The sequence below is a fragment of the Callorhinchus milii genome, unplaced genomic scaffold (assembly GCF_018977255.1).
Source record: "Callorhinchus milii isolate IMCB2004 unplaced genomic scaffold, IMCB_Cmil_1.0 Scaffold2, whole genome shotgun sequence".
NCBI lineage: Eukaryota > Metazoa > Chordata > Chondrichthyes > Chimaeriformes > Callorhinchidae > Callorhinchus > Callorhinchus milii.
In genome coordinates, this window is record NW_024704743.1 from 61,591,311 (window position 1) to 61,603,476 (window position 12,166).

Below are 12,166 nucleotides of genomic sequence, written 5' to 3' on the forward strand. Positions count from 1 at the left end.
ATCTGCACACATGCTGGTGTTTCTCAGTCCTCATGTACAGTGTTAACATGTGGTCCAGGCAACCTGGGAGCAAACATTTCAGGTACAACTTGTCACAAACCTGACATCATAGAATGCAGTGTCATTGGCGTCTTCAATAAAGTTGACCAAAACTTGCTCCAAGTTAAGACTGAATTTAAGAATGTTCCACAATTCTGGGTAATCTTCAATTTACACAATTGCACAATTAAGTTCTCATGGTCTTAAGGGTAAGACCATGAGAACTGCGGACCTCAGGTGTGTGTGGAAATCTTAATTGTGCAAAGTGCTTTGAGATGTCCTCCTGACATGCAGTGGCCAATTGCGCACAGCAATGTTCCACAAACAGCCATGGAGTGAGTGACCATCGTTACTTGGGGGATTGTTAGCCACGACACCAGGGAAAAAAAATACTTCACTTTTCAAATAGTGCCATGGGATCTTTAACATCCACCTGAACAGGCAGATAGGATCTCGGTTTAATGGCTCATCCAAAGGATCGCACCTCAGACAATGCAAGCCCCCCACCCCCAGCATTGCATTCGAGTGTCAGCTTAGACTGGGTGATTTCAGATCCAAATGTGGGATTTGAACAACAACAACAACAAGATTACATTTGTATAGCACCTTTCACATCGGGAGGACGTCCCAAGGCGCTGGACAGGGTACAGCATTTCAGACCTGAGCTGGGGTTGGGGGGGGTAAGGGAAGGGAGGGGAAGGGGGGGTGGCCGATGGTAAGGTCGAAGAGGAAGGTCTTGAGGCGGGACTTGAAGGAGGCTAAGGAGGGGGCGAGGCAGAGTGACTGGGACGGAGTTGAACAAACAACCTTCTGACTCAGAGGTGAGAGTGCTACCTGCAATAGGCTGACACACAACAATTTACAGAATCACAACAATCACAACACTTTACAAAAAACTGAAGTGCTTTGAGACATATTAACATCACATATTTTATGAAATGCAAAAGGATCTCTTTATCTCTCTCTAACATTCTGGCAAAGGCAGTCATTGGAAATATTCTTTGGATGGAGGGAGCGGGGCTGAGCTGCGTTCCCCTCATATATCCTTTGCTGAAGACTGTGGAGTGCGGGTGCATCTCTGTCTGTATGTGTGTGTGTCCCAGCACTGGATCCAACTCCCAATCACACCACTCTCTGACTGTTCCACTCACTTTATTCACAATCCATTACAAACTGCAGAGAGCAGTGCCTCTCTCCTATTATAACATCCCATTATCCCAAACTGGATAAAAGTTAGATTGGGGGGTGGGGCTGAGGTCCTTCTATGTGTACCAGCTAATTGAATATTTTTTCATTTTATTTTAAACAAGGATTTATTTTATAAAACCATGTGCTCTTAATAAAAAGGATCTTAATAAACATGTAAAACTTCCCCAGTTTGTAAGTACTGTCCCAGTATTTGCAAACTGGGACAAAAGATCAAACAGAACCACCACCACCCCCCCACCCACCCGTTCAGTAAAGTTCTTTGTGGCTTGTCAATGGTTTGGTCATCTGTGCACAGAGATAATCCTGTTCAATGGATTAACACTGGAGGTGCAGCTCCATATTTCAGTTCCACTCCATGGTGAGACGGGAGCATTTGCTTCTCTCCGCCAGCCCTCCTGCAGTTTTCCGGAGAAATAACAGACTAAACCAAAGTCGTCTGCAGTGATGACCTATTTTGCGATCGCTGTTCTATACGTCTGTCTGCTGCATTTAAATTAGTGTCAAAGAAATGCCATCTGAATGACTGTATGCTCACATAATTTTTACCATCTGCTACCCTTTCACTGTGTGTAGACTCTCTGATTCAGCTACCAAGCCAAACTGGTAGGCTTGAATATATTTTGCGGTGGCTGCACAAACCCCACCAATATGGCATGGTTCAGCAGGGCACATAGCGGTAGATGCCTCCCAGTTGCTGGCTGAACACCATTCCATGATGTCTGACCATCAGCTACAGCCTAAGGCAAATGAGCGAGCATTTTGTGTGAAGTGGTGGCTCTGTGCAGCTCTTGCATCAATTAGTAGAACTCATCTACGCTAATTCTTTCGGCTCTTCGCAGAGTGAACACAACCCTCGTTTCCCCTTTACAGTACATTTAAATGTGCGGCTGTCGGACATGGACCATTAACTCAAATAATATTAGAAACGGACATTTAGAATTCACAGTGGAAGCTGGAGGGTGTAAGTAGTTTCATGAGAAATATTTCACTCAGCTGGACACAGCAACGTTTTACAACGTGGGATTTCAAACAAGATTCTGGAATTAAGGAATAAGGAAGTGCATTGACCAACTTGTGGGAACTCTGTGTGACACTATGCAGTTCAGAGTGGAGTTTCTGCCAGTTGATGTGATGCGTCCAATGCACTTTCTGATTACCAGAAAGAATCACCACTTGGATTCCTTCAGACGTGAAAGGCATAATCCTGTCCTTCTAATTGCTAATTTACAATTTACCTTTGCCGACAAAATACACAGTCACCACACTGCAGTAAATCCTGTGAAGTGCTCTGAGATATCCTCCCTATGTGAAAGTGCTGCATCAAATGCAAGGATTATTAGTATTATTTAGCGATCTGATAATCTCTGCTCTACCCCAGATCCTAGTTCCATTCTATAATAAATTAATAACAATCCTTACATTTGATAGAGTGGCTTTCACAATTGGAGGATGTCTTAAAGCAGTTTGCAGGATATATTGTAAAGTATAGGGACTGTGTACTTTGGTAGGCGATCGCACAGCCAACTAGCATACAGCAGTGTCCTACAAACCAGTCTTATCTGGAGGACTGTTGGCAAGGTCACCAGGAGAAATTTCCTTTTATTTTTAACTAGTGCTATAGTATCATTAGTATCCACCTGAACAGGCAGATAAGATTTAACATCTCATCTGAAAGATGCCATTTCCAAAAATGCAGCACGCTGGGGACTGGAATGTCAGACTTTAGGGATCCCAAAGTGCGGCTTGATCCCACTACCTTCTAATTCAGAGTCAAAGGTGCAACCAAATGAGGCAGACTAACATAATTCTCCGGTCAACCTCAGGCCAAAATTCCATTCTCCACTCAATCTCAGTCCTCAGCTTTTACTCTGTTGGGTTTCTGTACGAAATAAGTTTGGGCAGTCCTAGGCCAATTGCTGGTGGTTGTGGACTCAGAGAAAAAAAAACTGCCCTACATTTCTCACTCAGAAAGGCTTAAGGAAAGTTGGCGAGGGAAATGGAGTAATGTCACAATGGTGCAGCAGCGATGCTACTCTGAGGTTGGGGTTGAGATACATTCTTGGGACAAATTGAAACAAGCTTGTAATTCTGAATCTAAAGATGTTCCTGATTTGGAAGTGTTTAACACCATTGACTCTCAGTGTCCAGAAAGAGAACGCGTTCTATTCCCCTTGTTTTTAATATACCTTTTTATCACGTTAGTGAAAAGTCTGAAAACACTTTACTGGATTTTACTACGAACTGTAGTGACTGTGTATTTGTAGCAGAACATGGCAGAAACTTGCAGACAGCAATGTCTCACAAACCACCAGGAAGTGAATGACCAATGTTATTTTGGGTGACTGTTGGCACTATTTCCTAGAGTGTTATTCCCCAGCACCAAATAAGCACAAAATTCTCCCGGGGGGAAAATAAAAATAATTACCATGATTAAATTGAGCAGAATCGTAACTGCTGGTCGCTCTGGTTGCTACAGATACAAGTGTATAAGGTAATCACCAGCTCAGACTATGGCCAGATGGTTGCGTGTTCAGCCACAACAAATCGCAGGATCATTCTGTCATTATTTCCTTCAGGCACGGCTGAGAGCGACCAAGCCCCAGTGATCTCATCTAGTTGTTAAAATTATATTACTGACTACATCCAGAATCGTTCTCAGAATTGCCCAGGCTTAGGCAGGCTGCAGCACTGAAAAAAATCACACATAGCCTCAGTCATCTAGTGCTGGTATAATTGACTCATCTTACTTTAATGACACACTGTGTTTAAAGCATTGAGACATATCGTTCTTACTCTTTGAGCTTTCAGTCAGCTATGTAAACTACTTTAAGATACATCCCGTGAAAGGCACTGTGGAAACGTAAAATTGTTGCTAGTTTCTTGGTTAGTTAGTACTCACACCTCCCCCTCCATTCCCTACTCGAGCCCCTCCAGTCTGGTTTCTCCTCTGCTCATTGTACAGAGATGGCGCTTGTTAAGGTCACAAACAATGTCCTCTCTCTCTGTGACCAGGGTTCCCCCAGCCTCCTCGTCCCCCTGAACCCTCTCCGCCGCATTCGACACAGTCGACCACACCATCCTCATCCATCGCCTCTCCTCCCTCATCCACCTCAGCAATAGCCTGGTTCGAGTCCTAGCTAATAAACCACCTTCACTTTGTCTCTTCAAACAGTTTCTCCTCCCGCCCGGTCAACTATGGTGTACCCCAGGACTCCATCCTTGGCCCCTTCCTCTTCCTTATTTACATGCTCCCTCTTGGTGATGCCATCCCCAGACTTCCACATGTATGACGATGACACACAAATCTACTTTTCTTGCTCCAGCTGCGACTCCAGTTCCGCCGATGTTCTGTCAGATTGTCGGGTAGATTCAGGGCCTGGATAATCAAAAACTTCCTATAACTCAATGTTGACAAGACCGAAACCATACTCATTGGCTCCGATTCACGTCTTCTGTCGTGCAGCTCTGACTTCCTCAACCTCCCTGGCATAACCCTCAGACTCACCAAACCGGTGCGCAACCTTGGCATCAGGTTTGACTCACAGCTGTCCTTCCCCACATCCGGTGTCTGACCGCCTTCCTCCACTTCCGTCACATTGCCCACCTCCGACTGTACCTTACCCCAGACACAGTCAAAACATTCCTCCATGCATTCGTCACCTCCCACCTCGATTATTCAAATGCCCTCCTCGCCAGTCTCCCCGGTTCCACCATGCACAAGATCCAGCTGATCCAAAACTCTGCCAGCTGCCTACTTACCTGCACTAAACTCCATACCCCCAGCACACCAGTTCTAGCCAGGACTGGATTCCTATTGCCGAACTGATTGATTTCAAGATTCTCACACTCGTTTTCAAATCCCTTTATGTCCTGGCACCTCCCTACCTCTCCGACCTGCTTACCCCCCAACCCACTTCCCACTGCCTCATTTGACTGACTCCAGCCTCTTACATGTCCCTTGTGCCCTCTGTTCAGACACTACACCCAGAAACTCTGGAAAACTCTTCCTCTATCCCTCCGTCTTGCCCCTTCCTTCCCCAACTTCAGATCACGCCTGAAGACCTTCCTCTTCAATCGTGTCTACGGTCACCTCACCCTTCCCCCAGCTCGGTGTTGTGTTCCATCACTGTCAAGCACTCTGGGACCCTATCCTGCATGAGGGCACTATATAAATACAAGTGTTGTTGCTGGAATACAAACTTTTATAATAAATAATAATAATCCTTGCATTTGATATAGCGCTTTTCACGTCTTCTAGACGTCCCAAAGCGCTTCAAAGAATATACTGTAAAGTGAATTCACTGTATATTTGTGGGCGAACGCGGCAGCCAATTGCGCGCAGCAGTATCCACAGACAGTCATTGATTGAAAATGACCAATTTATTATTGTTTTGTTTTGGAGGGATTATTATTAGGTGTGTGAAGTAAGGAAACTTGCCCAAGTTTTCGCTCTGCCTGGAATTGAACTCAGGACTCTCACTTGCAAAGCGAGTGCTCTAACCACTGAGCTACAGGACTCCATAATCGTGGGTTTTGATTGTGGGTCACATTTTTAAAAAACAAAACAAATAATTTCCTAATTTTCTCTGACCTTATCTGGTTGGGCTCTGGACCCCTGCCCAAGTGGCCATTGTTCACATGTGAGCCTTGGCAGCGAGTGTAGTTGACCTCTCCCCACCCGCTACCACACATAGAGGGTTAAGCACTCCGTGACCCACGTGAAGAGCGATATATAAATATAAGTTATTATTGTGAAGAAGAGTGATCAGAAGTAGAAAATCTGGATGATTTTGCTAGGGAGAACTAAGGGTCAATTCAGCCTCCTCATGGGAACTTAGCACGGGCCAGGATTCAAATCAGCAAGCTCCAAATCCCCAAATGCTCCATGAGGAGCTATCTATCCACTACACCATCAGGGCTGGGTCTTGGAACAGATTTTAACAGTCAGATAACTGATCACCTTCATATATAAAACGGAACATTGTACAATACAGTCTTACAGAGCTGTTGCAGTTATAATATAGAATTGTAAATGCAACAGCTCTGTAAGATTTCCTGAATAAAATAAATATAAATATAAATAAATATAAAATATTTATTTATAAAATATAAATATAAAAATAAAACTGGTCATAAAAGCATATGGATTCACTCAATTGTAGTCAAATTCTTCACATCAGAATTTGATTTTAATTGTGGTCATTTCCCTGCCCCGAGGGATTACGTAATTAGGAAGACAGAGTCTGTAGAAGGCACAGGTTTCCTGGGCCAAACCTACGCTCGATACATACAAAGGACAGAGCTCCAGGTACCGACAGCAACTGGAAGATAGCAACACAGGCAAATATGACACTGAGGATTTATAGATTACTGATGCAGGCCTGACATAGTTCATTTTCTGGTATAGTCACTATTTATCAAATCGATTGTAACTGGATATCCCAGAGACAGAAACTACGATACCGGTCTACGTGGCGATGGCTATGAAGCAAGCCAATGACATGAGGCTTGACGGACATTGCCATTGAGAATTTCATGGGGAGCGGATGGGAAGAGAGAGGGTTCATCTACTGTAGAACGAGGTACATAAATGTGATCAATAAAAGAAATTCCATTGTTTCAGTGGCTGAACATAAACTTTACATTATAAAAAACAATCTCTGGCCCTTATAGATACTGAGAACTCTTGCACTTAATTCTATGTGATATTCAGGGAAAGGGCTTAAGCAGATAGATAGGATGAGATGAATATCTCTTTGGTAAAATTTAATATTTCCCCAGTTTTTTTCTTTACTGAACTTATAGCACTGCTGAAATCTAATTATATATTTTAAAAAATATTTAGTTCTGATCCTACGTTTTAAGGCTCACCCAAATCCTCAATTTATTTTTTTTGGTGAAATTGTGTGCTCATTAGGTCATCATAACTTAAACATTACGAGAAATCATATAATTTACAGTTTAAATTGGGGAAATATTCTGATATTACCACAGAGGTGTTTATCTCCATTCTCATCTGTTTGCTTCTCAAACCTTTAGTGCCCAGTTTGTTCACTGAATAATAACACACAGAATGAGAGTGCTCAGCACCTATGCAGCCTGAAACATTGGAAACCTTCTGAAAACCGGTGTCAGCCTGGCTCAGTCGGAAGCTCTATCTCCTCTGAGTCATAAGATTATGGATTCAAACCTCACATTGGGTCTTTACACTCACCATCTTGGCTGACATTTAAATACGATGCTGGGGTCGGCTGCATTGTTGGTGGTGCCATCCTTCAGATGACAGATTAAGCTAAAGTCCTGTCTTTCCTGTTCAGGTTGACATTAAAAATCCCACGGCATTATTCAAAAAGAGAGCAGAATTTATCTCAGTGTTCCGGCCAATATTCTCCCGAATAATATTGGTCATTCACTTCATGGCTGTTTGTGAGATAGTGCTATGCAGAAATTGGCTGTTATATTCACCTGCAAAAATAGTCACTGAATTTTTCAGTGAAATGCTTTGAGGCGACCTCCAGATGTGAAAGACTCCATATGAACAACAAAGATTATTTACTTATTATTAAAACCTAGGACATATACACAAACAGAGCTTTGGAAAGGACATCTGCCAGGATAAACCCCTATTAGCTAACACACCAGATTGGTGGACAGTATTTAATAATAATAATCTTTGCATTTGATACAGCTCTTATCACAACTTCGAGATTTTTAATCAAAGTGTTTACAAAATATACCTTAAAGTGAATTGACGAAATGCGGCAGCCAAGTCATGGATTGAATGACAAAATTATTATTTTAATCTTTTTTGAAGGAATTATTACCCCCGGAAAAACGATCCGCCAATTGACTAACAACTGGGTTCCTACTTTCTGCTAGGTAAACAGAGGCGTGTGGAGTAAGGAAACATGCCTAACATTTCACCCTGCCCGCGAATTGAACCCAGATCCTCTCATTTGTGAGGCGAGTGCTCTAACCACTGAGCTACAGGACTCCACGACTATGATGCAGATTTCAGGATTATGGTGCAGAAAGATGTGATTACAGAGTCACATAGAAAGGAATTATATTGCTGACCACTTACAGGTTAATGAGGAGTGAACCATTCAATCCTATAAATGATGGCTCAATCTTGTCATAAATCCTTCACTTTGAAAAATTTACTAGCTTACTACCTTAGCAAATAGGTCTTCTGGGTTAGGTAATGGGTACAATTGTCTTCAATACATGAGTGCCAGCCACTTTATAGTCTCCACAAACTGATACTTCTATCTGTTTTTGAGAGCTTGAGAAAGGTCGTTGACCATTTGGAATTATCCATGTGCAAAAATACAGTCACTGCAATAAATAATGAACAATAGCTTTGAAACATCATGTCATTTTTTTGGAGGAGGGGAGTGATGGCCATTATCAATGAATTAGGTACCTTGCCTTACAAAAGTCAGAGCCACCACCTGCACTGATCTTAATATCTACTGTAAGATACTGCATCCTATTAGAGCCTTCTAATTGCGTACTTTTGCAATTATCTTTCACTGTTTTCTCATCCACAAATCTTTGCTTCCAGCTCATCCAGAGCTTCATCAGCCAGTTCCTACGAGGAGCTGCCTGAATATTCACTGCTGATTAATGAATTGACATTTCTAAGTGTCAAACAGGAATATTTTTAGTCTGTTCATTCTCTTTATTCTATTCCTCCAAGGTAAATCCCAGCATTGCACAACTGTAAGTCAAAGAGGTCACTGACTTGACATATTTTCCTACTTTTTAAATATATCTTTTCCTCTTTCTCCACAAGTGACCAATGAAAACGTGGTAACATTATCAAAACACATTGTTATAATATGTTCTGTACAATATAGCCACAATTAAAATTAAAATATAGATCTCAGAATACCAATAAAATATAGATCTTAGAATTCCAACATTGGTATTTTGCTTTGGTCAACATGAACAGTTCTGACAGACAGTCAGACCACAACACACGCTGGACTGTGGGAAAACCAGGAATGTGCATTCCATTACAAAGCTGCTTTTGATGGAATCACATGTGCCAGAAACATTTACAGTGGTGATACTTTGTGTGGCCCATTAATACTGAATGTACTAAACTTACCATCACCTGGAGCATTTACCTTTGCACATACAATATTACAAATACAAGTCAGACAAAATGTTACATTCAAGGCTTGAAATTCCCTAGTCTTAGACTGTAACATTAATGTGTAAAAACATTAAGAATATGGAGTAGCCTTGATGATGTAATTGACAGAGTAGCGGCTTATGGCCCAGGAGCTTGCTGGATTGAATGCTGGATCCTGCCCTGCTGGTGTCTGGTGGTGCATTGAGAGAATAAATAGATCCTGGCCTTCCCAGAGCCAGGGAGGTAAAAATCAACCAGGGTTCTGGCTCCTTCTCCCTCTACACCACCCTCTACTGGTTGTGTGCATGCTTTTCCCAGCCATGTGGCGAGAGGACATGTTTGGGTGTGATGCCCTCTGTAGTCTAGTCAATGTCCCACACTCATTGTCAAGACTCTCACGTGAACAATGGCCACTTGGAATGGAACTGCACCATGGCCAGGCCAGGCCAGGCCAGGCACAGAGACATGGGCCTGAGGAGAGAACATTTAGGGGAAAAATTGGACACAATGATTTTATAAAAAGGAGCAAAACAAATTTAGATCAAAGGAAACCAGGAAGAGGAAAAGCCCATTCAGTCCATCAAACCTTTTCCACCAGTTTATTAGATCCCCCAGTAGAATTGTGGAAAATTCTTCAACTCAGTCTTGGAAACTATTTAGTTTTCCTCAGTTCTGAAAAGAAACGACTTCCAAATTGAGATAGAACTTAAGAAATTTCCACAATTCTGTTTGCTCACAAATTTTAAGTCAAAATGTCTTACAGGCCATGATTGGGTGGAATTCCGTGCTTTGTTTGATTTTATTCTGCAGGATTATTTCATCAGTGGAGGAGTTATGTTATTATTTTTTCTGAAATACGATTAGCTGAGCCACAATCATAGCTTTGTTCCTAATGTGTACGCTATAGTACCAATAGTACATCTATCTTCAAGGAATATCTGTTTCAAAATATCTGATACAGTATAAGGAACAGAGCATTTTCTCAGAGCAGTTTGTACTTTGGTGTCTCAGTTGTTCCTGTCTTGAGCACAAGTTCCAAGGAATCCACCAGGAACACACTGTGTTACACAGGAGGTTAATTTAGAGAGACTCAAGCCAGCACAATACACATAGTTTCTGGAGATTGAATTATTCCCTTTCTTACCTGGACCAAGTTCCATTCTTTAAGGGATTCAGCGATGATGGATGTAACAGATGGACAAACTCCTCCAAATATCATCAGGTGCTTAGGTCCATACTTGATGCCATCAAAGAAGGCTTTGAGTCCTTTAGCATTATCACACTGGAACAAATAAGGAAATATAAGTCATTATAGCTTGCTGATGATAAACCTACATCCCATATGTTTTGCATCACTAAAGGCTGAACTAAGCATAGATATCTTGTAAAAGGTGGAATGCGGTTTTGAACAATACCCTGTGGCTAGGGTTCTGATCTAATATGCAGCATGTGTAAATCATGAGTAAACCTTGGGTAAAATACAGGTATAAACACACCATTTAAAACTATATGTAAACCGTGAATTGCAGGTTAATTAATTATGCAATTAACAACCAATCATTTTCATTGCTTTTTAACAATATAACTATGGGCACTTGTAATTCCCTCTGTGCACAAGCATTGACACATGGTTTACACATGGTGCATAACTGATCTCAGTAGAGGGAAATAATGTTTTTCTCTTATTGATCTCTGTGAAATTAAAGTGCACATTTTCCATCTATTACACAGTGAATAGTCCCCAAATCTGGCATCTAATTCAGCTGCTTTTGTCACAAGTGGCCTGAGGTCAAGAGTGAAGTATTGGATGCTACCTGCTGGACCAAGGCTGCACTATTCTGCTGACCAGATAACATTTGAGCTGACGCTGGGTTCAAAAGTGTGGAAATATTTCATTTCTCAGTGTCATCAGTCACCGTAAAAGGATTTCATATTTGCAAGAAACACACAATTTGCTCCTGACAGTGCAATAAAGGGTAAGGTGAGAATAGATCTTTGAAGGCAGGCTTATACTCACTCTAGGTTCACAAACAATAATAGCTTGCACCTATATAATAGCTTTTGCATAGGATAACATCTCAAAACAAAGAGCAATTGGAGATCACAAAAAATAAGCATGGTAAAAATAAGCTAGGTCATTAAAAAATAAGCATTGAATCCATCTGATTAGATTTTTAAAACAAGTTTTAGAATGAATGAATCAATACTATTTCTCTAAAACAATATTACAAAATGACATAAATCCTGTAAATGCTGGAAATCAAAATTATTCAAACCTCAACATTTGGTAAATTGTAGCATAATATTTTGAGCGTGGCAGGATGCACCCGTAACACTAACCTGACTTTCTCTTCCCCTGTGTGATCGATGCACTGAAGATTTCTAATGGTCTGGTTTTACATGTGTCATTTTATTTCACTTAGACCTTTTCCTCTTTTTAGTGAATGTCTGAAGCTAAATAGCAATGTTGGAGAGTACGTAATGTTTTAAAATACATTTACCCATGCAACACTGCATTTTACCATGTATTCTGTGAAGTTCATTGGGACATCCTCCCCACATGAAAGTCGCTTTACAAAATGAAAGGATTATTACTATTATTAGAATGCGATTGCCTACAAAATGCATGGTCACTCTATATTATATCCTGTAAAGCGCTTTGACATGTTCAAAATATATCAAAAGCAAAGATTATTTATTATTTATACTTTTTATATACTTTCCATCATATGATGTTGTTTGGGAATAATTCTGTGATGCTGTGTATCTTTAATG

General features: G+C 41.3%; 1 protein-coding gene across 1 annotated transcript in view; it reads right to left on the reverse strand.

Moving 5' to 3' along the window:
• gabbr2 (gamma-aminobutyric acid (GABA) B receptor, 2) overlaps nucleotides 1-12,166 on the reverse strand; it is a 473,571-nt gene that overhangs the window by 352,316 nt on the left and 109,089 nt on the right. The window contains exon 2 of the mRNA XM_007905328.2: nucleotides 10,536-10,673. Coding sequence (XP_007903519.1) covers nucleotides 10,536-10,673 — 138 coding nt within the window. The remainder of the gene's footprint in view (nucleotides 1-10,535; nucleotides 10,674-12,166) is intronic.